Here is a 27,896-nt window from a genome sequence, read left to right as displayed (position 1 = left end):
GTGCGGGGCGGGGCTGTGCTCCAACCAGAAAGACTGTGGTCCCTCCAAGCGACCGGGGAAGCGGGGGGGGGGGGGCGCTCCGGGGCGGAGGCGGTACCGGCTGTGGAAGAGAAGAGAAGGGAAGGGGAGGGAGGGCGGGGGTGATGCAGCGGTGGAGGCGGCACAGTGCCCAGCCACTGACCGCCCCCTCCTTTTCCCCTTCCCCTCCCTTCCCTTCCCCCTCTCTCTGCCTCTCTCCGGCTCTGGGGTCTGCCACACCGGACCCGCTCTCCCCGCGCTGCGCTGGGTCGGACGCCAGGTCTGCGCGCCGCGGCTGAGCGCCCACTCTCCTTGCGGAAAGAGCCGCGAAGGGACCGGCGGAGGCGGCGGCGGGAGAGCTAGGAGGCAGCCAGAGGAGGTGGCAGTCGGGAGCCAAATCAGAAGACCGGGAGGCAGAAGCTCACGAATCCCAGGCGCGCACTCTCTTGGCCCAGGATGGGTCCCGGCGCGGCCCAACCCCTGACCGGCCCGCCGGACAGAGACTGAATTGCAGGTCCCCGTCGTCCTGTGGACGGCCGTATAGAGGGAGGCACAGACCGATCACCAATAGCCTCCCGGCGGGACCTCGCGTTCTGCGCACCCCGTGCAGCGCCCCCAGCCGGAACCGCGCTGGGCAAGCCGGCGAGGGAGCGGGGCTGATTGGCGGCCGCCGGCGGCCGGGGGAGGGGGCGCCGCGCGGGGCCATGGCAGGCTCGGAGGCGTCCTAGCCCTAGCCCGAGCCGGATCCGAGCCCGTGCTGCCGCCACAGCCACCTCTCCGCGCCCGGGCCCCCGCCGCCGCCGCGCCCCCTGCGGGAGATGGAACAGAGGAACCGGCTCGGCGCCCTCGGATACCTGCCGCCGTTGTTGCTGCACGCCCTGCTGCTCTTCGTGGCCGACGGTGAGCGCGGGAACTTTGCTGCCTCGGGGGGCTCGGGAGGTCCTTGCCAGGTCTGCCAGAGCCAGCCTGCCCGGGTAGCCACGAAGGAGGAGGAAGAGAAGGGGAAGGCTTCACGGTCTCCAGCAATCCCGGTGTGCAGCCCCGGCCCGCAGGGGTAGGGGGTGGAGAGAGGCGAAGGGTCGCCGCAGCTGTGGCGCCCGCGCCCGGGTCATTCGGAGCCAGACCTAGGCTCCACCTGCGGACAGGCTGCTTGCGGGGCGCGGGAGTTGGCGCCCCCCAGCCTGGCTCTGGTAGTGCGGCCAGGCGCGGGGGAGAAGCGTTTAAGCCACCCCTGCTGCCCTGCCCGATCCGGAGGGAAGCAAGCAGCCTGTAGCGGTAGCCGGTCTCTGCTGCGGCCCGGCAGCTGCTCGACCGAACTTTGCCAACGCCTGGGCCACGCGAGTAGCTGGGGGGTGGGAAGCACAAGGCCAGCAAGCCGGGGACCGACCGTCTCGCCTCGGGCTGCCCCAGGCCCCCGCCCCACAGCTGGTCACGCCTCTCTCTTCCCCCGCCCCCAGCTACATTTACCGAAGTCCCCAAAGATGTGACAGTACGGGAGGGAGACGACATCGAAATGCCCTGCGCATTCCGGGCTAGCGGAGCCACCTCGTATTCTCTGGAAATTCAGTGGTGGTACCTCAAGGAGCCGCCCCGGGAGCTGCTGCACGAGCTGGCGCTCAGCGTGCCCAGCGCCCGGAGCAAGGTAACCGGCCGCCCACGCGGCGCCAGCTTTCACCCCGCTAGGGCCGGGGCGGCTGGGGTAACCCCAGCGAGGAAAGCAGGGCGCCGCCCTGTGGTGCAGCCCATTTCCTACCCGCCCCATCCCCACAGCACAGCTGTTACCGTTAAGCCTAGTTAATTCATTTCCTTCTCCAGAAACCTCCCCCCAACTCCACGGCTAGCCCCTGAGAAGCCACACCTCATCCAGTTCGCCTGCTCTTGCTGGCTGCGGGCCCATAGGCTAATGGGTGCTGCATATTGAAAGAAGACCACTTGCTGGGGCCGGGCTTTCCCTGCCCTCTGCCGCTCTGAGGTTCTCAGGGCACAGGGCCAAGGAGTTAAGCTCCTCCGGGCTGGGTTCCAGAAGCCGGCAAAGCACCGGGTACATATTCCCTCCAGCCCCCACAACATCAGAGGGACTGCCCCCACTGCCCTTCTGCCTCTTAAACCAGTTTCTAGTGCGGGGGCACGCACACACACAAACACACACACCACCGACCTACCCTCTACCCAGAGTCCCATCCTCAGTTACTGCTCACGTCTCCCACTGGATTCTGTCCAGATACACCGGCCCCTCCATCCAGCTTTTCAAGGGGCCTAGAGAAGTATGGCAGGGAATGAGGATGAGCTGCGGGGGGGAGATGGGCCTTTCTTCCCACCCTGGTGGCAATCCAGCCTCCCCTCTTTGGCTGGCAGGTGTGCTAGGGCAGCCATTCCTTGGCCGGGCGCCATGCCAGCTCCAAGCCCATCTTCCTTCTGGGTAAAACTCCTGAAAACCCTGATGTCCTTCGGGCCCTCAGCCGTGGCCTCATCCCGAGCAGTTTCGAGTCCCAGCCCACCAGCAGAGGGTCCTCTTGTGGGAGGCGCATGTGAGTTCCCTGAGCCTGAAGGCCGGCAGTCTAATGTCTCTCTCTCTCCCTCTTTGCATTTTAGGTAACAAATAAGGATGCAACTAAAATCAGCGTAAGTGTGAGCCCAGCGCGGGCCGCGGGAGACCCCTTCTGGCCGCTTTTCGCCCCGCAGCTTCCTCCCTTTTAGAAAGGCTCAGCGGCCCTGCGGTGTAGGGCCCTGCTCACAGCATTGCGTTGTCGGCTGCTTGGCCTGTTGGGGCGCCATCTGTCGCTGGTAGCGGATCTGGTTCTTTTTTGTGTAAATCAAGGGTCCCAGGCTTGAATCTCCTTCCTCCGCTGTACGCTCAGCTGTAAAACTCTTCTTCGGGACCGCACGTTCTGGCCCCTTGCCCTAGCCATGACCCATACTCAGAATTGTGGCCCCTGCTCCCGCCCCGCACACACCTGGCACCCAAGTGGTGCCCTCCTCTGCAGCCCTCTCCTCGCCTGGGTTGCAGGTCACCCTGCCGGTTGCAGGCTGGTTGCTGGGGAGGGGGGAGAGACTTGCCAGGTTGCCAGAAGGTCAGGGAGGAGATGTACCCAAGCTTTCCAGGAAAACCAGGGCCTCCTCCTATGCTGGGTTCAGAGCGGAGGGTTCCCTAGGAGCTTGGTGAGGGCCACAAAGCCGCTGCTGTCCCGCGTCTCCACCAGGCTACAGGGGAGGTGTGCTTCATCAGGAGCTTCAGGCTGCCTAGCAGAGGCAGGTTCCTAAGTAGCAGGACCCAGAGGGTCCGTCAACAGCCTCTACATTTCCTGCTCCTTGGGAGTGTGGAGGGTTAGCTGTGAAGGGCTGGAGCCGAGCATAGGTATGTATGTGTAGTCTGAGGGCTGGGCAGCCTTCCTTTCAACACCACCCGGCCCTCCAAAATCTAGAATAAAGAAACGTTAGCGTGAGTAGATGTGGAGGGCCAGAAGTAAGGCCATGCCTCAGAGCCCATGTGGTCAGATGTGGTGCGCTGCTGTGGGAAAGACATGGAAGGTTAGTGTCTAAAGGCTGAGCCTGAGGTTCTCCCAGGTGACAGAGGGAGGAAGGAGGGGTAGGTTCTGCGGTTCTGAAGGGAAAGCTATGGGCAGTCACAAAGGTAGTTTTGTGTGGGCAGGGGGAGCAACCTGAGACACTCTGTTAAGATGTCGGGGAGCTGCAGACACGATGCAATGGGCAGGGTCACCCAGGGTCCACTTAGAGTTGAGAGCTCCATGCCACTGGGGAGACATGGTGGGGGAGGGGGGAGGAAAACTGAATCGTGATGATGGGCAGAACCGGGTCTGAAAAGTGCTGGGGTGCTGCGGCCTGGGGGCGCCCTGGGGGGCTGGCCGGGAGAGCGAGCTGTGGACCTGCCCATCCCGGCCTGTGACCCCAACGCTCGCTCTCTTGCAGACCGTGCGCGTCCAGGGCAATGACATCTCGCACCGGCTGCGGCTGTCCGCCGTGCGGCGGCAGGACGAGGGAGTGTACGAGTGCCGCGTGTCGGACTACAGCGACGACGACACGCAGGAACACAAGGCCCAGGCGCTGCTGCGCGTGCTCTCGCGCTTTGCGCCGCCCAACATGCAGGCCGCCGAGGCCGTGTCCCACATTCAGAGCAGCGGGCCGCGTCGCCACGGCCCAGCCAGCGCCGCCAACGCCAACAACGCGGGCGCCACCGGCGCCGCGGGCCGCGCCACCTCCGAGCCCAGCCGCGGAGACAAGAGCCCGCCTCCCGGGAGCCCTCCCGCCGCCCCGGGTCCCAGCGTCCCCGAGGCCGCCGCCGCCTCCGCGGCCCACGCAGCCGCCACCACCGTCGCGGCCGCGGCCGCGGCCTCCTCAGCGTCGCCGCCACCCCGGGAGGCGGTCCTTCTGCGCCAGAGGCACGGCTCGGGTAAGGGCGGCGCCGCCGGGGCGGGCTCGCGCGGGGGTGGTGCTCGCCGGAGCGGCGGCTCGGCTCGGGTCAGATGCGGATGCGGAGTCGTTGGTGTTTAACCTGGGTGCGCCCGGAGCGCGTTTTCCGCAGCCTCACTTCTGCCCTCTTCTTGTCTTTGCTGTGGGCTGCTTGGAGCATTCGTTACATGTATGTTGAATGTCGGAGCTGCCCAGCCCGCAACTTCCTGGTACACACGGGCTGGAGTCTGGGGAGCCCTCTTGAGTTTGAGGGCTGCACTCCGACGGCGGTGGTCCTGCTTTTCTCCTGGAACCCTTAGCGCCTAAAGGATGGACATAGCACCCAGTCTAGAGTGGAGGGAGCTGGTTACAACTCAGACCTTCTAAGTCGGGATGCTGCTTGACTGAAATGAAGAGTCAGACTTTGTCCACGCCAGCGTGATCCTAGGAACAGGCTCTGCGATAAATCTCCACTCCAGTCTCCTTTAGGCCCTCACTGAGTGGGTGGGGATGGAGCCCTTCCATTGTTAGGAGGGCACCCAGAGGTTAAGGTCTGCTATCCTAAGGAGCTGAGAGGGCGAGGGAGAAGGGGAGAGAGCAGCAGGGGAGAAGGGAGTCAGAGAACAGGTCAGGACGGTAGGCTGACGGCAGGGCAGGCAGCTCTGGGGCAGGAGGGGCTGCTTAGCCATGGTGGGGTTTTATGGAGGATGCAAGAGCCTACTGCCCATGGTGTCACTCTGCCCGAGGCATTCCCCACTCCCAGCACCCACTCAAAGCTGGGCCTCAGAGATGAGCTCAGCCCCAGTGCTCACTCCCTGGGTCTGATTTTAGGCAGGCCACTCTGACTCAGTCTTGTCTGATGCATAGTCCCACAGAGGGCATCTCTGCCGGCCTTGCAGCATGGGAAACTGGGTTCTGGGACAGTCGCATCATGTAGCAACCCCCATGGAGGGGGACAGGTTGTTGAAGCACACTTTCATGGCCCACTCTCATAGTTCTCCAAGTGCAGACCACCTGCTACCAGCATCAGGGCTTGTCAAGGATGCAGGCTCCTGGGCTCTCCTGCTGAATCCAAGGTGACAGACATCCTAGCCTCCCTCCCTGGCTGATTCTTAAGCTTTCAAACATCCGCATCAGTTCAGTTGTTTCTCACTCAGTTATACTCCCTGTGGGAGCTTCTCCATGTGGCTCAGGCCGCTGGCTAGATCTGGAGGCCTCATCTCTCTTGGGCTCCACACAGCTACCCACAGGACCTTCCCCCAGGCTATGGGGGAAGGTGGGTCAGCTGGGAACCTGTGGAGGGCCTCTCCCCAAACAGCCTTAGACTTCCCCACCTGAATTGAAACTTTCCTTTGTATTGGTTTAAGATAACACCAGCTGCTGGGAAAAACCACAAAATGCAGAGGTTTAACAAGATTAAAACGTATTATTTCTGGTTCACATCGCTGGCTGGGGGCCAGGGTAGGGGGTGCTGTTCCATGCAGTCATTCAGGGACTCAGGTTGACAAAAACTCTACCGTCTTCAAGAGGTGGCTTCCAAGGTCGGTCTGGGTATCAACATATAGCCCACAGACAAGGGAAGAGAGAATGGAAGCAGCCCTTCTCAGCCCAGTTCCCTGAGAGAACCAAGCATAATGCTGTAAGGCACACATTACACATGATGAACTGACTTCTTGTGCATTTAGGATAGGTCTAAGTGTCTGTCATTCTTGGAAGATTGAAAAAATAGCCACTCAGAACAATTTGGTAAGGCTTAATTCTCTCAGAGAAAAGCTGATATGGAGAATGGCAAGGGAGGTTTTTAAAGCCCAGGCCTGGAAGTGGTAAATATTAGTTCCACCCTCATCCATTGGCCAGAACTCTGTCAAGTGGTCCAACAGATGCAAGGCAGACTGGAAAGTATAGTTCTCAGCTTAGCACCTGTTTTCCAACCTCATCTCTTCAGGGTGGAAGAAGATCATGAATCATAAGCCTAGCACACAGTAGGTGTACTAGAAAAGCACTAATTGACTTGCGGAGTGATTGGCTTTGCTGATGCTGATTGGTGAAGAAAACAGCCTTCTGCCCCATCCCCTTGGGGCACTAGCAACTGTGTGTCCCAGGCTGGAGCATTCGTATGGGATGTTCCATAGACTGTGAGTAGAGTGGCAAAGCAGAGGATTTGGCAGGCCAGAAGCCCAGATAGGAGTTGTGCCTACACCAGTTACTGGCTGTGTGACTTTAGGCAAGTGGCTTAACATCTCTGAAAGTATTTCTTTCAGAAATACTTCAGTAATCCCTAACCTCAGAGGGAACTCAGAATGGAAATTGCTGTTTAAAGTTTATTATTATCACCATGGCCGTTATCTGCTCCAGCCAAAGAAGAAAGAGATAAAGCTGAGTGGCTGGTGGTTGGAGGCCAAGCTGTGGACAGCCTTGAATGCCAAGTGGAGCAACAGGGGCCATTAAAGGCTTTGGCCAAGGAAGCACCATGTGAAAAGAGACCTTGTTAGTAAACTTGATAGTGCTCACAAAAATGTTAATGAGGCCAAGCTCACGAGCTGATTCCTGCTTGAATCTCCCTCTCCCCGTGGCCAGAGCCTGATCCTCCGAGCCTAACCAAGGCTGACCTGACTTTGCTGGCCAGCGCTGGTCAGATCACTAATCTCTGGGTTTGGTCACAGGGTGGCTCCAGTGCAACTCATCGCTATAGCGGAGAATCCAGCCAAGGAAGGTGGCACCGATAGTGTCCTTTCTAGAAGATCTGGAGGTCCTCAGGTCAGCCCAGCCGCTCTGATGGCACAGAGCCCAGGGCCTCCCAGCAGGTGGGGCCTTGGGCACTTGCCAGCCACAGGGCAGCATATTAATGCCACGTAGATCAGAGTAGCAGCCCAGGCAGGGGGCTCCTCTGCCCTCCTCGGAGTGGGAAGTAGTGTTCATGTCCCTCCAGAGAGCACAGCCAGCTGCGCCCCCTGCAGGACTGACAGGGACGTGCAGCTAAGATAGGGGTACAGTAGGGATAGGGCCCCTAAGATCTCTGTTGCCTCCAAACCCTTGCTCACTCCTGAACAAAAACAGAAACAGGCCAGAAACCATGTAGACACGTCTCAGAAAGAACCCTAAGTTTCTCTCCAGCTCCTGTTTGGAAGGCCAGAAAGCCTGTGTCCTCCAGTCTCCAACTGAAGCTCTTGGGAGAGTCACTGTGCCATGGGCCCCCTGTGTCCCACTCTGGGCATGGAGAAGTGAGTTAGGTGACCCTAATCCATAACCTGCCTGAATGGCTTGATCCCAAAGAGGGACCATGCCACCTTAAAGTGTCCCTTCTTGCCTCACCATGCAAGGCCACTGAGGCCGTGGCTGTTGATGGGATGAAGACAGCAGACTGTGTTTTGGGTGGCAGGCATGAGTGACCTTTCTGCGGGACGGTGTCACTGAGCAGTGCTTGGTCCTGCCCAGCCTCCCTGAGATGACGCAGCCCAGCCGATCACTCAGAGCCACCAGCAGCTGTGAGTCAGAGAGGGAGCTCGAGGCGGCGACCTCAGGCTTGGCCTCCCCCGCTCACAGTTCTTGGCAGCTTAGAGGGGAGGGGATGAGGAAGGACTGTTGCCACTTGGTTACCAGGCAAGGGTGTTTGCAGAGCCTAGCAGTGAGGGGGCTGGCGCAGCAGATGGCACATTCAAACTGGGCCATGGAGGAGAGGCGACAAGAGCATTTTTAAATGTGTGGACAAGGTTAGGGCAGCCAAGAATGAGAACTGGTCCCCGGGGCTAGTAGCAGGAGAGCCATTAGCACCTTTGGCCATAACGGAAGAGAGGAATTAGCAGAACCCAGAGAGGTTAGCTGGATGGCGAGGCCTCCCTGCAAGGAGCTGAGGCCTTGGGAGAGGGACCCAGATGACCTACAGTGACCCAGCAAGGACCTCACTGTCCTCCTGCCCTGCAGTCCCCTGTCAGGGCCTCCCATTGGCCAAATCCTCCTGGGAGCTGGGGGCAACGGTGCCCAGGTGATGCAGCCTGTCTGTAGAGGCTCAGAGCAGAGTGGAGAAAGGTGGAGGGGAGATCTGGGGGGACAAAGGGAATAACCCAGTTCTCAGTGGAAGGAAGATGAATTCCACCCCACCCCAACTCCAGTACAAACCCAGAGCTGAGTTTCTAATCAAAGAGGACATCAAAGGCCTGGGTGGACTGGACACACTGGCTGTTTCAGATTGGCAACCTCAGAGATGATCCCAACTCGCCTCCCAGGACAGTGTCTCATTCAGTGATTGCTCCTGGAAGAAAGTCAGAGGTCCAGACAACATTGTCTTGCTCTGTTTTTTAAGCGAGACGTTTTTAATGCCAGGGAAGGGCTGGAGGGACTTACTCGAAACTTTATCCTTTGGCGACAGCACACCTGGGCCAGAAAAGCCTTCCTGTGCCTCGTATGTGCCCAAGGTAGCCAAATACATATTTGCACTAAAAGTTTATGTGCAAAAACTCATTCATTTCACGTCTCATTTGTCAAGAGACATTTGGATATTTGTGCTTAAAAATAACATGCGCTGTGTAAGCACAGCAGGGCCAGCACAGGAGACTGGGCTCTGGCTTAGCCATGTTTGTAAATCTGGCTCCTAATTAATCTGAACACTGACCTATTTTTCATAAATACTTTGTTGCTGGTTGCCATTTCTAGAAGCAAAAAAAAAAAAAGGAAAGAAAGAAAACAAAACAGAGTATCTTCCAGACAAACCCTTCTAACTGGAAAGGTGCCACCATGAAGCCAAGTGAGGCCTCAATCGAATACGGTTTGCAACTGAATGGCTTGTATGTTGGCAAGAAGTTCCCCTCTGCAGGGACCTGGGGATCAAATCTGTGTTATGTGAACCTTTAATTAGCCTCCGGGCTCCGGCTCCCAGAAGAGCCACCCTGGCCCCTACAGAGAGCCGACTGGATGTGGCAAACTGCTGCCTGGTGCCCACACAAAACTGGCTCTCAATATTTGAATTAATAATGAGAGAAAGACAGCCAAGGCCATAGGTGTGATGGCTTTAGAGACTGCTACTGCTGGGAGCCATCAAGGGGAGCATCCTTGTGTGTTGCCATGGCAACTGTAAACCATGACCAAAGTGGGCTGTGGACAAGGTGAAGGCACTCACTCTCCACCCATGCCCTTGCTGGATGAGGAAGCTGGTGGAAATGGCGCCACATGGGCAGGGAGCATCTCCATGCCGTGGGGAAGTGGGGAGAGTCTCCAGCTCGGCCAGCAGAGCCAGGCAGCCGTCACCTGGTCTCCCATCTCCCCAGACCCACAAGGACCCAAAAACCATCACTTTAAATAAACAACCCACTCTTCCCTCAAGCTCTGGTGTAACACGAGGATCATAATTAAAGAGAAAATAAATCTGGCAAAAGTTGTCCCAGAGAAGAGAGGGTGAGGCTCACAGAGCATCCTGAAAGAAAATTTTAAAGGGTTTTGTAGAGGAAATGGCTGAGCCTCACAGCTGGCAGGAGACGCCCGCATTAGTGGCAAACGTGTGATTTTTAACTACGTGGAGTCGCCTCCCTCATCAGCCAGTCACGTGGTTGCATGAGCAGAAACCGAGGGTGGCAGCCACAGACTCAGCCCAGGGCGTCAAGGGCCCGGGGAGCTCCAGGACAAAGCTGCCTGTGTCAGTGGCAGTCCCTAGGGCAGACAGCCCTAACCCACCTGAGGCAGTCAGAGGACGCCTCCTGTGGGCAGTGTGGAAGAGGTGCCTGGGGTTGTGCCCTCCTGCTCAGCTCAGTCCTGGGAAAGTTTCTGGAGGCTTCTCCTTACCTCCCCACCCCGTGCCCCGTGGACTGAGAAAATCACACCAAATGGAGGGACCTATGTCCATCACTGGGCAGTGAGGCAGCTCACTGTACAGCTGTTCTCGCAGCATCAGGGAGACCTCAAATTAAGGACGAAGCAGCTGCACCCTGGACTGTAATGATGATAAATGGTAATTCTTGCCTTTCACTGAGCACTTAGTAGACACCACACACGTCTCACTGGCTTCCCTCCTTTCTGCAGTTCCCCATGACTCCTCCTGCCCCTCTTCATCCAACAGTCCCCTCCTCGGAGCCCAGACCCTTTCCCCAGCTGGGTGGCAGCCCCACGACGTGAAGAGCGGAGAGCTAGCCTTTCTAAATGTCACCAGGAGCTGAACCCACCAAGGAGCTTCTCATTAAATACACCAGGCGCACATCTTTAAAAGCTCTGGATATTAAGGATTCCCCAAGCATCCGTGGGAATAAATGAGGTCAAGTGCTTTGGTGATACCGTATTGATTACTTCTACCGCATGTGGACAGAGGCAGGGGCTTGGCCATGGTCTCAAGCCCTGAGCCTTATGGAAGATGCCAACTTGGTTTTCAGACACTTTCGCAGCCCCGGGGGGTGTCATCTTTTCGATTCTCCCATGCTCTGTGACTGTTACCAGGTATCCCTCGGAAACTCATATCCAAAGCAGTGAGAAGCCCCACTTTGTCTTATGTAAGGGTTGCAGGGAGGTTGAAGATGACAAGCAAACAGGCCTGACCCCTGCAACTGCCGTTCCCTGACTTTTCCTCATAAAGGATGACAGGCCTCGTTCCCTGGGATGGGGCTTCTGGGGGAAGACAGTGGCTTTTGTGTTCTCAGGAAGGTGTGCTGTAAATATGGGACGGATTACCCAGTTTGGCCTCCTCTGAATAGAGGGCCGTGGAAGGGGCTGCTGCGGGTGCTGGGTGGCCGTGGGGCGGGGACCCTTGGGAGGCAGGCCTTGAGAAGCCTTGTCCCTGCACTGGCGCTCCTGGGTGAGGCTATTTCTGGAACAGATTGGTTGTTTGTTCCATCATTACTGCTCTCCAGGCTGAAATATCAAAGCTACTTTGGACTGGCTTCTGGTCTTTATGGTTCAAGGAATGTGTTTGGGGTGGGGGGCGTTGTCTGTATAAAATAGAGCCTAACTCTTTCAAAAGCTTTTTCTCCAGCCACCATCCACCCGCTCACCCACGCCCAGGGGCTCTGCCCCATCCAGCTCAGGAGTGGCTATCCTGCCGGTGGCTGCCATGGGGGACAGACCACTGAGGTCTGTGAAGGCCAGTTGTAAACAGGGCACATCCTGAGGGCGCGGCCGTGCATGCCTCGGGGCCAAGGCAGCATCAGTCCTCTCTTAAAGGATCTGCCCATTATGGTTGAAGAGACAGAACAAACCTGAGCCAGGCTGACGACACTTCAGCAGGGAGTTTTACTCACCACCTTTCCAACCATTTTCTCCTTCCTGTTGACATTTCAGATGCTCCTTGCTGCGCAGCTGGCTGGCTGGTTGGTAATCCAGGGTGTGAATGCCAACAAATCTCCTTATTTCTGGGCCCCGCATAGCTCCAGCCACCCAGAAGTCTCAGTCTGTGCCTTACTCTCTCACCCTTTATAAGGACCATGCTTCTCATTTTCCACATGCTTGGATTCGAGTTTTGATCCGTCCCTTCTTGCCCCCCAACATGCAAGCTCCCGCATCTGTCATCATCTGGGTGGCACTGTGCCCATGGCAGAGGGCGAGGGGCAGGATTAGGGGAGATAATCCACAGAAAGAGGAGCTCAGCACAGGGTCTGGCTCCCAGAAAATGCTCAGTGGATGCTGGCTCTTACACCGGCATTGTTAGTGGGAGTGGCACCGCCTGCCCAGAGTCATGTCACGAGGCCTGGGGACTGGACAGGGTGTTTTGAGACATCCTCAGAGACATTCTCCCTCCACGCCTCCTCCATGTGCTGGGAGCCTCATGGGGCTAAAGTGAGAGAGGGAGCTGATGACACTTCAGAACAGAAAGTGCACTCAGATTGCAAACAGCTCGGCTTGGTGGCGAGGTGCTATTTTGGTCCTTTCTCTCTCCGTGCCATTTGGAGGGGGGAGGATAGGAAACGGGGATGATGCCACGTCCTCATCCTTGTCTGGTTGCCGCTGTTTTCCATGAGTCAGGAGCTCCTTGGTGAGCAAGGACAGGTTCACTGTGGTTTCTCATGTTCCACCTGCAGGCTAGCCACCACATCTGTGCACCTGCGTGCAGGCCTGGCTGCGCTCCTGTGGGGTGCCTGGTCTTGCTCCGCTGTGTCCAGTCTCCCCTCAGTGGGGAGGCCATTGTGATGAGGCAGGAGGTGGGCCATTGGGCTGGCCAGGAAGCCACGTTCTGAGGAGAGGCTGGTGTTGGCAGCATTAGGCGAGGGCGTCTCCACTCAGGAAGGGAGCAGAAGGAACCAGGACCCCTAGGAACAGTCAAGAGCAGCCAAAGAGCCTCCAGGGCCGGCCTGGGCTGGAGAGCAGGTGCCTGGTGGCCTCCTCCCTGGGACTTCTACCACTCGAGATGGAGCCACTTGTGCTGGGAAGCCAGGTGTCCCGCAGGGATGGGTGTGTCAAGGACAGGGCTCAAGGTCACTGTTATAGGCTCAGGCCTGCACTGTCTTCCCCTTGGTCCCACATTTTGCCTTGCCTGTTCACACCTGCCCAGATGCCCTCACTGTGGCTCACTGAGCCTGATAACTGCCAGGCTGATAAAGTTGCTGCTCGGCACCCAGGACCCATGGGGAGAGGGTAGGGTGAAGAGCAGGCTGTGTCCACTCCAGGAGGCCAGGACCGCTCCTGCCGGATGTGAGCCTCCCTCCCACCAGCACAGAGAGCCCACTGCAGGGTCGCGGGAAGGTGGGCCGCCCACCTTCACAGGATGGGTATTGTCAAAAATAGAGAGCCGCTTCCTCTGCTGACCCCCAGCCCCTGCACATCAGCTCTCCTCCAGGAGGTCTCAGTTTTCTTTAAACCGGGAAGGCCCAGCTGCAATGTCAGTTCCCTTACAAGACTCTTATTATGATATTGATTCCCACACAAATGCCACTTGGCCCAGAGGAGGGATCGTTCATAAACCCCAGGGAGAGGGAGCTGACATGGTGTCATGGCTCATTCTGAGCTGGGGTGGGGGTTCCTGGCTGACTAGATCTGCTCTGACCAGGGGGCCAGGGGGCTGCCCAAAGCTTCAGGTAGACCCCGCCCCTGTGTCGGGGAGGAGCTGACAGCCCAGCGGCGGTGGCCAGACTGAGCAGGAGGTACTCTGAGAATGAACTCAGGGCTCATCTGGGACACAAAAGGGACTCAGACAATGTAGAGCCAGGGTGAGCTGCTGGTGGGCGGGTCACTTCACAGAGGGAGGAAGGCTTCCCTGACCCTCCAGCCCAAGGGTTGTCATCCATCCTGAGCACCCAGAAGTGCCCCACTGCTGCCTCAGGCCCCCAGCATTTCCCTGCTGTCCTGGAGTCAGTGCCTGACTGAGCACCCCATCCAGGCTGATGCCCCAGGAAGACCCGATTCTTTCTCATGTCTGTGTCCCCATGACCCCACTTTCACACTCATTGGGCCTGGCACCAGTTCGTTCCTTCATTCATTTACTCCATTCATTCAAAACATGTCCATTGAGCATCTTTTATGGGCAAGAACTGTGCTAGGCAGTGAGAACACACTGTGAATAAGACCAGACTGAGAGTCTGAAGAGGGAGAGGCAGACACTGTCAAATGGTCACATGGCAAGTAGAAGTTTGCAGACATTGCTGGCACTCCAGATGAAGACCCATGGGCTATGGGAACTAAGAATAGGGGGGATGGTCCCTGAGGGAATGACACTTAAGCCATAATCTGGGAGATGATTAAGAGTTGGCTTGATAAAGAGAAAGAGTAAGGCCTTCCAGGAAGAAGGGACAGCATGTGCAAAGATCCTGTGGCAAGAGGGAGCAAGGGTACAAAGACCTGACAAAGGGTTACTGTGGCTACAGCAGAGAAAGCAAGAAGGGGTACCCGGGGGAAGTTAAGTCTGGATGCGTTCAGGGGTCAAACCCCATGAGGCCTTATGCTGGGGATAGGAGCTTTGGCTTTGTCCTAAGGGCAGTGGATGGGGAGCCAGTGGCTGGCAGGGCATGGTGCTCCTGGCTGTAGTGTGGAGAATGGAGAGGTGGGAGCAGAGTGGATGTGGGGAGACCACGTTAGAGCTAGTGACCCAGCCAAGAGATGACAGGGCTTGGACTAAAAGTTTGGATGGATGGGTGGTGGGATGGATGGGTGGTGGCAAAGCAAGTATCTGGTGAGTGAGTGAAGGGAAGGCTGTAACTGGGTGTGGAAGGAAGGATGAGTGGACATGTGGATGGGTGGATGGATGGAAGGAGTGTGTGGAAAGACAAGGAGCTGGTGGATGGTGGGAGGAAGGGTGTCACTGCGTGGATGCATGGGTGAACAGGGGTAGAAGGAAGGATGTGTGGGTTCCTGGATGAAACACGGATGGGAAGATGAGTGCATGTGGCATGCAAGATGGGCTTTGCAGGAGGAGTGGGGCTGGGGCTGCAGATGTCCCGAGGGTCAGCGTTCCCCACACCTGAACTCTGCACACTCAGTCCACCTCTTCCAGGAAGGAGGCCACAGGGAGAAAGGTCCCAGGTGGTGGCATGGCACAGACTGGCTAGGCCAAGAAATTTCATGCCAGCTCATGCTTCTGCCTGCTGTCCTGGGCCTTAGAAGGGATGGGTGGAGCAAGTGGACACAGCCAGTCCTCAGCCTGCCCCAGCTCCCCTAACCCCTCAAACTTCAGATGGTACCTCCATCACTCACTAGTGAGGGGTAGGAGCAGGGGACCCCTCCACTGGGACACTGGGAAATCTGGTGGATGCAGCCTGGCCAAGACTTGATTACTGTTCATGTATAAGTTAACATAGCCATTTTTTTCAAGCATTTAAAAAATCAAATCTCCAGGTGGGCAGATGAATAACTGTATTCGCATTAAAGACTAATGTTAACAAAAAATACACAAGGCAGTAATCCATAATGCGTTCTATTCTACAGAGTCATATTTTAATGCGTGACATATCCTGGGCAGCTCCTCTGTGCTAATTTTATTTAATGAGCACATGTTATAGAATTTTCAGAGCACTATCCCTGGGCAATTAAAATGTGTTAACCTTTCCGGTTAAATTGCGTTTCTGAAGAAAAGTCCTCAATGTGAAACAGAAGGAAATATCCAGGCGTCATCGAGGTGGAATGTAGAGAAACAACTGTTGTGTCCTGGCTGTTCTGGCCTTGGGGACCTGCAGCCCTTCTCCCTTGGCCTTGGGTCTCTGGTCTGTCATTTCTGCTTTTCCTTGGTCAGGCCCAGCTCCACTGAGCGGGACAAGGAGGCTGAGGCCTGGACCCACGCAGTGAGCAGCCTTCACTGAGCAGGCTCTAATTGAGTACTCACTGTTTGCCTGACCTGGGGAATCTGGGTCTGCCTCAAGGGACATACAGGCTATGGAGGGGACAAGTGAGATTTAAATGGGGCTAGAATGCCCCAAGGAGGGGCAGGGATCACTCTTGAACCCCTGACAGGCCTCCCTTCCTCCGTCTATGTAATGGGCACACCAGCACTCCAGCATCCACAAATCCATGAGTTTCAGATCCAGAAGGGGTCCTAGAGAGCCTTTAGTGAGTGGTTCCCAGACTTTGTTCCTAGGAACCCTGGGCCCCCAGCCCTAACTCGAGCTATAACCACAGCAATTCTGCCTCTAATGGTTTTAAATATTGGGGTTTCCTCTACACTGCTGGTGTGAATGTAAATTGATGCAGCCACTATGGAGGACAGTATGGAGGTTCCTTAAAAAACTAAAAATAGACTTACCATATGATCCAGCAATCCCACTTCTGGGCATATACCCTGAGGAAAATATAATTCAAAAAGACACATGAACCCCAATGTTCATAGCAGTACTATTTACAATAGCCAAGACATAGAAACAGTCCAGATGTCCATCAACAGATGACTGGATAAAGAAGATGTGGTATCTATAATAGAATATTACTCAGCCATAAAAAAGAATGAAATCATGCCATTTACAGCAACATGGATGGACCTAGAGATTATCCTATCAAGTGAAGTCAGAGACAAATATCATATGATATCACTTATATGTAGAATCTAGAAAAAGATACAAACCAGAAATTTACACACCAGAAATAAACTCACAGACAGAAAACAAACCATGGTTACCAAAGGGGAAAGGGATAGGGGATGATAAATCAGGAGTTTGGGATTAACATATACACACTACTATATATAAAGTAGATAAACAACAAGGACCTACTCTAGAGCACAGGGAACTATATTCAATTTCTTACAATAAGTTATAATGGAAAAGAATCTAAAAAAAATATATATGTATATGTATAACTGAATCGCTTTGCTATACACCTGAAATAACATTGTAAATCAACTATACTTCAATAGAAAATTTAATTAAATTTTAAAAAATTTTGGGGTTCCATGCAGCAATTAGCCACTGCTTTAAAAGATTTAAAAACAACAGATTTAGTCCAAATAAAATATGTAAATTATGCAAAATATACAAATACATTTATATATATAATTTTTTTCCCCTAAGGGAAACATTTGAAGCGGTTTACAAAGCTGCACATGGCATAATAGAACAAAAAGTATTTAATGAAGAAAATTGGAATAAAGGAAAAACGATGAAATTAATTTGAGAAAAGTTAGACAAAAAGATGTGTGCACACAGTCTTGGGCAGCTGGAAGGTCAGATCACTGTGCTAGCGATGGGTCTCCAGCTCCAGCTTGTATTTGAAGATACAGCTTGTGTTTGCAATGCCAAATGTGAAGCATCTGGCCAGTCGATGCTTGGTGCATCATGCCTGCTTAGACCAGCTAGGGACATCCAGGAAAGACTTCTATTCATTCATTCAACAAGCACTTTGAGAGCACAGCAGTGTGCAGGCAGGGTGCTCGGTGATGGGTTTACCCACTGGCAGAGGAGACAGGGATGGAAAGGTAAACTGCCATGGCCGCCCAGACACTGCCCAGGGGGTGTGGAACTTGCCCTGGATCCCATGGGACAAAGGGAGCCTCCGAGGGGCAGGTGGTGAACGGAAGGACGTGGGGTGAGCAGTGTGGACGGGTGATGGAGTGGGAAGGAAGAAGAGTGGGTGCAGGTGGGCTGACCTGGGGCCCCAGCGAGGAATTAGGACTTCAGCCCAGGTGAAGCTTCTGGGGGTCGGCGTGGTGTGGTGTAATGTGTACTTTGTGTTTGAAAGGCGCACCCTGGCCTCTGGCTAGGCGGGTGCGGGGCCGGCTGCGGTTAGTGGATGTGAGGAGGCCAGTCAGGAGCACTGCGCTGCCCAGATGAGAGCTGGTGTGGCGAGAGGGAGGGTTAAAGGCCCAGGGCAGGGGTGGGCCTGGGGTAATGGGGGTTGGGGTGAAAAGCAGGCAAATTAAGAGCTGTCTTGGAGTGGGTGTCTCTGGGCTGGGCTGGAGAAGGTGGGTGAGCTCTGGGCATCAGGGAGTAGGGAAGGGCTGTCTAACAGCAGGAGCAAAGGCCCAGGGGCAGGAAAGCAAGGGAGCACATGGCCTCTGTGTGGCAGTTTGCCTGGAGTAGGGCATCTGAGGCAGTGTGGAGACAGATGATTCACAGGTGCCAGGGAGTCACTGGAGATAACTCCTCTTCTGCCTACCAGCTGTGCAACCTTAGGCAAGTCACTTAACCGCTCTGGGCCTCACCTGTGGAAGAGGACGTTGGTTCCTACCTCCCAAAGCCACCTGAGAGGGTTAAAGGAGAGAATTCTCTTGGCGCCAGGAACCACAGACCTGTTAGAACCCCACAGCCTCAAAGTTTAAAGAATCTGAATGGACCGGGGGGCTCCTCCCATGATGACTGGGCCCAGCACTGAGGGAGGCCCCCCATCATCCCTGCCCGGGGAGCACCCTGGTGCTCACTGTGGTCAGGGCTGCCCGTGGCCCTGCAGACGCCAACCACCTGACCGTATGGAAAGGCCTGTTTACCATTTTCTTTAAGTGGCACCATTAAAGGATCATTTGGGGCAAGATCTCATTTCAAAAGAATTAAGAAGCTGGAAAAGAGCTAGCAACACAGTTGGCCCCATTAAGAAACCATTATAAACGCTGAAATACAAAAAAAAAGGACATCTCATGCCCATGCTCTCTCCTTTGGAAGCAGCCTGGGGTGGGGGTCAAGCTGAGGCATTGGGGGAAGGAGCGTTCCTGCTCTTTGGCCTTGAGGGTTGGTGTATGTGGTGGTTAGGTATGTGGACAGAAGCCAGAGTGTCTAGGTTCTTGTCCCAGACCTGCCATTTATCTTAGTGTGGTCTTGGTAGGGCTGCCAGATTTAGCAAATAAAAATATAGGACACCCAGTTAAATTTGAATCTCAGATAAATAATAACATTTTAGTATAATATTCCTGTGTAATATTTGGGATTAATGTATACTTAAAACTATCCATTGTTTATCTGAAATTCAGATTTAACTGGGCAGCCTGTATTTTATCTGGCAACCCTAGGCCTTAGGCAAGTCACTTTACCTCTCTGGATCTCAGTTTCCCCATCTGTAAAATAGGGACAGAATAGTAACCCCTACAGTTACGAGGATGGGATTTAAAGTAACATACTTGCCACGGTGCCTGGCCCCAGCAAGAGCTAGCCACGATTGCTGTTATTATCCTGAAGGAGCTTGGCTCTGTCTGCTTGAGCCCAGCTGGGTCTGCTGCCTCCGTCCACTCCTCACTGTTGGTCTCAGCTCAGATCACCACCCCGGCTGCGGGTGGGATGGCTTGCTGGGGGCAGAGGAGAGGAGGAGGCCTGGGGCCAGCCCTCCAGTACGTGGGCTTCCACCACGGCTGGAGCGGGAGGACACGTCGTCAGAAGGTCATTTATGAGGCTGGGGGAGAAGAGGGCACAGGCAAGGGCTGCATGAATGGCACAGACATTCATTTGTGCCAAGCCCTCTGTGCCTGGGTGCTCAGAGAGGGCTTCCTGGAGGAGGCAGCACTTGTTCCAGGCTTGAGGTACAGATCAGACCTAGACAAAAGAAAAGGAGGAGTTAGTGGTTCTGCAGGATAAGGCTGGAGTCCACTCGAGGTGCTGGCAGGGAACGGAGGACCAGAGTGCAGGGCTGGTGGCGGGGAGCAGTGAGAGTGAGGTTGCTGGGGAGGATTTCGGAGATGCCCCAGCTGTGGCACTGAGACCGTGGCTCTTTCTCCTATGGGAGGAGGGCACCCATCAAAGGTTTTCCACCTTAGGGAGAGTTCTTCAGGTGCGTCAGAAGGAGGGAGGTGGGCACAGGATGGCAATAGAGGCAGGAAGACACTTTAGAAGGTCACTGCTGCCCTCAGGCCATGGCCGCGGAGAGGGCGCAGACAGGTGTGGGTAAAGCAGGCTGCGACCCCCCGCCTCTGCCCCTTGTTCACCCTGGGAGCACTCAGGCTCCTCCCACTGCCTAGACACCGAGGCTGCCCTGCAGGCATCACCCCTGATGGTCATGCTATCCCCCACCAGGAGGACAGCTTGTCCTCAGGCCCAGGAGCCAGCTGCCTGAGGCTGGGGTAGGACAGGCCAGCAGGACAGGGTCAACACAGGACCGAGGGACTGACACCCCCTCCATTCTCTTGCACCTTTGCATCCCACACTTTCAACTTCCTTTAAAACCGATCAGCATTGGGTGCTCCCAGTTTTTGCCCTACTTACCAGCACACATTAATTTTATGGCAGAAATTAGTTCTCTCCAATTCTGTTAGTGCTCAATTATTCCTTGCTGACTCCCTTTGAATAAATATCCATGAAGAGGCTTTAATTAAAATGTCAACAAGGGAAACAGCCTCTTTGCAAGGTGGCATCTTCCCACCCCACTGCGGCCAGACCGCCCGGCCTAACCAGCACAGCGTCCAGGGGAGGGCAGGGAGCAGGGCAGGTATCCCCTGGCGCAGGTGGCCGTCAGGAAGCCAGGAAGGTCAGGCCGCCAAAGGCTGGCCCCAGTTGTTGTCTCACAGTGATGTAAGGGGGTGAAGGTGGGATGAAAGCCAGGCCCTCTGGCTCTCACACCAGAGCTGGCTCAGAGGTTGCAAACTCAGACAGCCACAAAGAGCCAGGTGTGGGGGATGGAGGTGAGTGAGGCGGGTTGGGCAAAGGGAGGCCTCCCTGTGCCACAGGCTATATGCATCTCCTCGGCAGATAAAGTTATGGTGCTTGACCATAGCCAAGATGACTCCTCTGGGCGCTCTCTGCTCTACTTCACAGCCCTGCAGACCCACAGAGAGACTCCTTGTACCCTGGCCCCAGGAAGCTCCAAGAAGGAGCCTTCTCCTTTGGCTGTGCTTGGCCATCCCCCACACTCACAGCATGGGTCCAGGATGCAGCGGGGCCATTGATGGGAACGGGGGTCAGAGCCAGTCTGTCCCCAGCTGCCCCAGGCAGACAGGCCTCGGTCTCCGTGGCTCAGTGGATGTCCAAGTCCAGCCCAGCTCAGACCGTTGCCGCTTGGGAGCTGGCCCTCTTCTCTCATTCACAGATGGCAGGAAGGGGAAAAGGAACAGAAGTGAACATCCATGCTGAGGGCACTCCACTTGGTGCTCTGACTCTTTTAGCCTTATTCAAAAGACGTGTTATGACAGCACAAGAGGCTGAATGGATACAAGTGGCCTTGCTCTGCCTGACACAGTGGAGGGACCAGTCCTCCAGACCCTCATCCTAATCCTAGTATGTTAGGGTATCCATGCTTCCTGGTAGAGTGGCTTCATCCGCTGAGACTGGACCGGCTCTTCTCTGGCTCCCTGTGCTCGGCATAGGGGTATCCTAGGGGGCAAGGCCAGGCATTACGGCGCCAGCGACAGAGTGAGCCTCCAACTCAGCTCGGGTCACCAGAGCCCGAACCAGCCTGTTACCCGTTTTCATGCATAAAAATGGACCCCCAATGTGTCTGGATTTTACTTACTCTTCTCGAACCTGAAATAAATGTCCAGTTTTTAAGCTAGAGCCACAACTAACAGAACGAAGAAATGCAGCCTCTGAGTAGCACCGGACTCTCAGGGGGACACCGTTTGCACACTCCTGTCTGAGGCCACCCCCTCGGCTGCGACTCCCAGGTCACGAGCAGACCTGCCGTGGTGATGGACCCAAGTCTGGGGATCCGACGGGGAGGGGCTGCGGCTCTCTCCTGTCCACAGCCAGCGTGACAGGTGCTACAGACCACAGCAGGGACAGGAGTTACCCTTGAGGCCAGGAGAACCATCCATGATCCTATAAGTGTGGGCAGGCACTGGGGGGAGGGCAGTGGCTGTCCCAGCTGGCCGTGTCCACTGGTCCTGATCCCACAGAGTGGGGGCGGTCCCCTCAGGGCCCTTGTGGCTATGGGAGTCCAGGACAGAGTGGGGGCGACCAGCTGCCACCTCTGCATCCTCCCAGGAACCTCCAGACAGTGTGGGCAGAGTGAAGGTCCCAGAGGGCGGCCGGAGCAAAGCCGCCTCCTTCCCTTCCATCACAAGGAAATGAATGGGCCCCAGAGGTTCCCTGTTGTTTTCTGACACGGCCCTTGGAATTCTGCCATTGCTGAGGAAATAGAGAAGCAGGGTTTACAGCTGCTAGCTGCTGGGACTGGCACTTTTTCTGTGCCTATGGGGGCTGGGTCCACCCACAACGTTCTTTGGGAGCCCTTTTAAATGGCTCCAGCATAGACTGTATCTTGCTCACTATCCAACTGATAAAAGTTAATACCCACAGAGCCAAAGCTGCTTTGATTTCTTTAAGAATGATTAACCAAATGGTGATGTATTTAATATAAAGAGTGAATCAGCTACTATTCCATCAGATGCTTCCTTCACCTCTCAGGCAGCCTGATTTTCCAGCTTAGCCGTGACATAAATTTCTGCGTCTTCTAGAGCTATTCCTGGTACTCCTTGGGAAAGGAGGAAATAGATGAAGAGACTGTTAGCATCCAGCCATCGCAGCAGCTTCTGTGTCCTCGGGAACACTGACCTCCCCATGCCGCATAATCAAAAAGGCCGGGATAGGAGGTCCTGCCTCAGCTGAGCCAAAGGCACCCTCCCGGCCCCTGCCCTGGAGGGCCAAGGCGAGCCCCAGACCCTCCAGCAGTGTGCAGTCCTAGCTCGCTCCAGGAAACAGTGAGGACAGACATGGGGGCAGGGGATGCTGATGGGGGGGCCCCAAGTCAAGTGCTAGACAATTATCAGTGTCCCCCCCAAATGCACAGTGTCTGGGGAGGGGGCACGCTGGCTGCCACACTCCTGCATTCTAACCCATTCTGATGTAAAGATCCCTCCTCCCCCAGGACCAGCCTGGAAGCCAGAGGCTTCCTTGGTCTGCCCTGGCTCATCTGGAAAGCCAAAAGGGAGTGTTGGGTATCCAATGAGTGATGTAGCAAGAGGTTCCAAAATTTGAGTCCTTCTTTCCCCAGAGATCCAGGATCGTGTCTGCCTTAAAAACAAACGCTTGGGGAGATAGTTTGCCATGCTTATTCCATCTTGGAAAATGTTTCTCTTAAGAGGACAACCCTCGAAATGAGTTCTTCTTCAACGCTTTTCAGAAAAGTAGCTATGTTGCCCTTTTCATTAACACGTTATTTGCACAGCACACACTGTGTGTGGCACTTCTGTTGACATGACTCTATCTGTCAATTAGATTTTTCTGTATAACAAGGGACCCTAAAAACGTGGTGGCTTTGGTGTAACTCCAGGCCGTTTGTTTAGGTCGTGGTTCTGTGGGTTGGGGTTTTTCCTGCTGGTCTCTGTCAGGCTCATTCCGGCATCTGTGGTCATCTCCCCATTCATCTAGGGGCTGGATGGTCTACAGGGACCTCAGCTAGGTCGTCTCCTGGCTCTTATCCGGGGCAGGCCAGCCCAGTCTAATTCACCTGGCAGTGGGTTCCCACAGCCACAGAGGAAAGGGCAGGGCTCAGTGCACAAGCACTTTACAAGCCTTTACTTGCTTCACACTTGATAGCACTCATCGGCCAAAGCAAGCCATACGGCCAGTCTCAGCGTCAGTGTGGGAGGGCACTGTCCCAGGGCGTGGACACTGGGGACAGGAAGATGAGGGAGGAGGGGCATTTGTAGCCATTTCTGCAATCTGCCACTATGATCTTGCCTAATCTGGACCCCAACCCAGTGAGACAAGCCCCGCACACACTCATCTCATGGAGCTGTGCTTGTGCACATCCCCATTTTACAGAGTGTGGACAAGTCTCAGAATGATGAAGGGTGTTGCCCCAGGTCACATAGCAAGCTGGCCTAGAAGCTGTGCCTCACTGCCCCCTCCCACCTCCCTTGGTCCCTTCTTTGGAAAGGCTGGGTCAGGGAGAGGATGAGGGGCCACCCAGGAACCAAATCTGGCTCCCCCTGCCCCCAAGACATCCACCAGCCGACACACCGCAGACCCTGGTGTCCCCTCTCCTCAGGTGTCAGCCTCTGGGAGCCACCACTCCAGCCCTCCAGTCCCTGCTGCTCCCATCTCGGTCCAGCACAGTGGCAGGCTGATGGTTTCAATCCAGGGTCTTATGCAAATTAAAAACTTTTAAATGTGAGTAGGTGAGACTGTAATAGTGGGAAAGACAAGTCAACAGTATTTGGAGGCAAATTAAAATTTCTCCTCCCATCTCCTGTGCCCTGTGTTCACCTTGCCTGGCTCACGGCCCATTTGCCACGCCTCCTGCCGCTGCGGGCCTTGAGGGTCTGGAGTTCTGTCACACACAAACATCTGCTTTTAAGTGCCTCACACACTTGTTCCTGTCTTGTCTGCATGGGCCTGAGTGTCAGGGTTTGCAGAAGCAGAAGGATCTGCACCAGGAGATGCAGGAGGCCAGCGGGCCCAGTCTGGCCATGTGAGCCCTGTGTGCCCGGGAGGCAGGGCTCTGCCGGCCACACCCTGTTTTCCATGCATCTGAGCCTCAGTGAACGCACCCAGGCACCTGGCTCCATCAACTTTTCTGTCACCACATCCACCCTCGACCATTCCAGAGACACATCCCAGAGACACTGGCCCAGAGGAGCAGCAAAAAAAGACCCAAGTCTTCAGAGCAACCACACTGTGTTCCTTCCCAATGACGGGTAGCAAGAGGTAGGATGTCAGCTTGGGCCAAGCTGCAGGGGGCCTGGGTGACGACTGTGTGGATAATTAATACCCCAAGGGGAAGGTCAGCGCTCTTGGAGTGTCCTGTCCTTTTCTCAGTGGGGGCTCACAGCTGCGTGCAGATGACTGACCGTGGATGAGACGTGCACGGTGGATGGCCTCTGGCCCCCACCCTTTTCTTCAGATCTTCAGTCATAGCCTCGTTTCTGAAAATAAACAGATGGAATCCAGCATCTCAAGCCAGAATGGGCCTGGATCATTTGTCCAACCTCCTCCCTGTACAGCGGGAAGACGGGCCTAGGACACAGACAGTTATTGCCAGAACAAAAATGATTCGGGACGGGGGGGCAATGCCTTGGATAGAAAAGACTAACAGCTCTTCTACCTGGAAAGAGGAGGAAGCTGTTGGGCGCAGGCCCAGCCTGGATGGGGAAGCCACGCATCTGGCCACCTGGCAGCAGCTCCCGCAGGTGGCCAAGTGGCGGTGGCCACAGCCTCTGCACCATCTGCTTGGCCCAAAGAAGGGCCTCCTGCGTCTCTCCTCTCAGGCACAGAGCTCCAGCCCAGCTGGCCAGGTGGGGCAAAGGGAGGAGAGAGGCCTCAGGATGGTGCAGGCGAGCAGGGTGGGGCTGGAAACTGCTTCCCGATTCTACGCAAGGTAGTAGTGATGTCCCCAGCACCTGGGGCGCCCGCGGTGCTTCTACACTGGCCCCTCTCAGTCATCCTGGAGGGAGCATCTCCACCCCCAGGTGGGAAGCCTGAGGTTCACCGGTGGGCTTTCCCCCAGCTGCGCAGGGGGCCTTCCAAGCAGGTGGAGACCTGATGACTGATGGGGAGCCGGGCAGGCAGCCCACGTGAAGCAGGGTGAAGGCATGATTGTTACTGTCCCAGAAATGGACCAGGGGCCTGAGTTAGTGACCACATTGAAGACACAGATGGGAGTGACCTACCACCAGAATAGTGTGAGGGTCGCTCCTCAGGGTCCCTAGTCCACTCACCTCCCCCAGCCAGTGGTTGCTGAGCGCCTCACTTTGACCCCAGGGACTGGACTTACAGTTCATGGAAAGAAGATTCCCGCACAAGCATCAGGATGCCCCGGGCGGGGTGTTTGTGGTTGCAGAGCTGTGCCGTTAGGGCGGGAGTTGTGTGCCATCATGGAGTCTCTCTGGAGGAGGGGGAGCTGGACCTTAAACGCTGAGGGCACTTTGCAGGGGAGTATTGGGGGTGGGTGGAGAGGGAGCATATTGTCTTATTCAACCAAAATAATGACTTAGACTTTGGATCTACTATTTAGCAGACGCCCTTCAGGCAGGGGCGCTCTGTCTGACCACCGTGGGCTCCCAAAACATGCGGTCAGTCAATAGGAAGCAGCCGCAGCAAAACTCTCCATCCTTACCGGAGTGGCCGCGTGCCAGCTGGGCGCCAAGGTCCAGAGGGCGGACCGCGGGAGGTACCCTCCTCCCATCTGCTTCCCTGGCCGCTGGGTTCTGGTGAATCAGTCGTTAACCCTGCCTGTTCTCTTGTCCCCTACAGGCACCGGCCCTAACTTCGCCACAGACCCGCTCCTGTCCCTGCTCCTGTTAGCGCTGCATAAGTTCCTCCGCCTGCTGGTGGGGCCCTGACAGACCCGCCCTGCTGCGCTCCTGAGCGGGCCGCCCCGCGCGGCCTGCCCGCTCCCTGGCTGAGGACTGCGTCGCCAGGCGGACGGACACTGACAGACTCAGAGAAGCATGACCAAGTTCACATGGGAAATAAATAAATCATATTTTTGGGGAAGTCACACAAATGTAGAACACTTAAAATAATGCATCTAGTTTCCAAATCAGATGGAGTTTGGACCACGCCGTATGCCTGGGATCAATGAGTTCTCTATTTTAATGTATTTTTCTTTTCTAAACTTTTCCTCCAAGTCTTCATTTTGCACGAACTGTTGAGCAGTTATCTGTAGGATACTATGTAAAAAATGTTGGGTCAAAGCCCAATTTCTGACAAAGCGAAATATTTTTAGTAGCTTATTGTGTTTCGGAAATTTTTTAATTTACTTTTTCCTTTGGGGGCTTTTCTTTTTTTTTTTATTAAAGTAAATTATTTCTTTTGAGACATTTTGATTAAAAAAGATACATCTTATCATAATTAAAATTCACTGTCAATAATATTTATTTTTAAATAAAGATTGGAAACAAGGTCAGACATTTGTTTATAAACCGTATTGTATATTGCTGAATAACAGTTGAATAAAAAACAACTTTGAAATAACCTTGCTACAGACATGTATGAATGTTAAGCCTTGGTGCCCAAAGCAGCCCAAATGCTGAATGCCGCGCCCTCCTGCTCTCTGATGCCAGCTGCACCCTTGGCTGGCTGCAGCCCAGCCTGGAGGACAGTCTGGAGCACCTGGCCAAGACCACACTGAGTAGATCAGAGTGCTTGCCCAGCCTCCCCTAGGGACAGGGGACTTGGTGGAGCCAAGGAGTGAAAGGCACCCCTAGCCCAGGTTCTGAAGGAAAGGAGTTGCTGGGAAGAGGTGTGATGTAAACCAATAACCATTCTTTCCCCGTTTGGGATACACTGCTTGTACAGTGCATTTGCCCACTTGGAGGTTATGCATCCAGGTGTGTTTACTGTTATTGGATTCACTGATAGTTGGAGGAGAGAATTTGGGGAGAAGGTGGGGCATTCCCCACGCTTTCTTCATGCATCCAGAGATTGCTTTGAGTCTCTGAAATGCGTGTGTTTGGAGCAGGTTACACATATCTTAGAGAACCAGAGACACCCTGGGAGCTGTCATTCTTCATTCCATGACAGGATCACATTAAAGAGCCAGATCCCATGGATTCATTTAAAATCTAGCCAGTTTTTAAATAAATGTGCTTGTCACTCATGTTGCTCACCAAACATTTCCATTTCTCCACTGGCTGGCACGTGGTTAGGACTATGCTTGCTGGCATCCTGTGGCAGGTGGGGCTGTGCAACCAGTTCTGGCCAGTGAGCTGTGAACGGAAGGGGCCTGTATGACTTCCAGTCCCAGACAGTGGATTGCTAGTGCAAGACCTTTAGGAGCATTCTTTTCCCTGGTAGGAAGACTGGCAACTTTCAAGACAGTAAATGTGCTGCCAGCCTAGGGCCACGGTTTCTGTGATGGGCAGAGCCTCCTCTGCTGGCCAGCACAGGAAATGCAGCATGATGAGGAACCAGCCTTCGCTGGTACAAGCCACTGACTTTTGGGGTTTGTAATTGCAGCAAAATCCAGCCTATCCTTACTGATTCGGCAATGCACTTCCATATTTACCTAAGAGAAAAAGAAAATAAAAGCACGTTTGGACAATCCCACATATGCAGAGAACGCCAGTGTGGAGCTGACAGGCTGGGACACCTGTGAGAAGACAGTCTTGGGCCAGCTGTTTCTACTGGCTACATTAAGTTGTTTCACATTTCATTTATATTGATCAGCGCCAATCGAGTTGTAAATTTAATCATTTGTCTGGTGGATAGTGATTCTGTCCAGAAGGATCACCTTTTTTTTTTTTTTATAGTTAACTCAATACTGCAGCGGGCTGTCATGTTAAATAC

General features: G+C 54.9%; 1 protein-coding gene across 1 annotated transcript; it reads left to right on the top strand.

Moving 5' to 3' along the window:
• Positions 1-228: 228 nt before the first annotated feature.
• Positions 229-26,369, top strand: VSTM2B (V-set and transmembrane domain containing 2B). Its single transcript, XM_072968807.1, has 5 exons — positions 229-918; positions 1,476-1,660; positions 2,611-2,640; positions 3,946-4,426; positions 25,860-26,369. The coding sequence occupies exons 1-5, from the start codon at positions 837-839 to the stop codon at positions 25,946-25,948; spliced, it is 867 nt and encodes a 288-aa protein (XP_072824908.1). The 5' UTR covers positions 229-836; the 3' UTR covers positions 25,949-26,369.
• Positions 26,370-27,896: the final 1,527 nt, after the last annotated feature.

The sequence above is a fragment of the Vicugna pacos genome, chromosome 9 (genome assembly GCF_048564905.1).
Source record: "Vicugna pacos chromosome 9, VicPac4, whole genome shotgun sequence".
In the NCBI taxonomy this organism is placed as follows: Eukaryota; Metazoa; Chordata; class Mammalia; order Artiodactyla; family Camelidae; genus Vicugna; species Vicugna pacos.
The sequence above is the reverse complement of the archived record's forward strand: the minus strand, read 5'-3'. Positions and strand labels throughout refer to the sequence as shown.

Excerpts from the sequence above, each read along its gene's own strand:
- VSTM2B (XM_072968807.1), top strand. The coding sequence starts at position 837 with ATGGAACAGAGGAACCGGCTCGGCGCCCTCGGATACCTGCCGCCGTTG. Across the intron at positions 919-1,475 it reads GCTGCTCTTCGTGGCCGACG|CTACATTTACCGAAGTCCCC; the intron begins GTGAGCGCGGGA and ends CCCCGCCCCCAG. Across the intron at positions 4,427-25,859 it reads GCGCCAGAGGCACGGCTCGG|GCACCGGCCCTAACTTCGCC; the intron begins GTAAGGGCGGCG and ends TGTCCCCTACAG.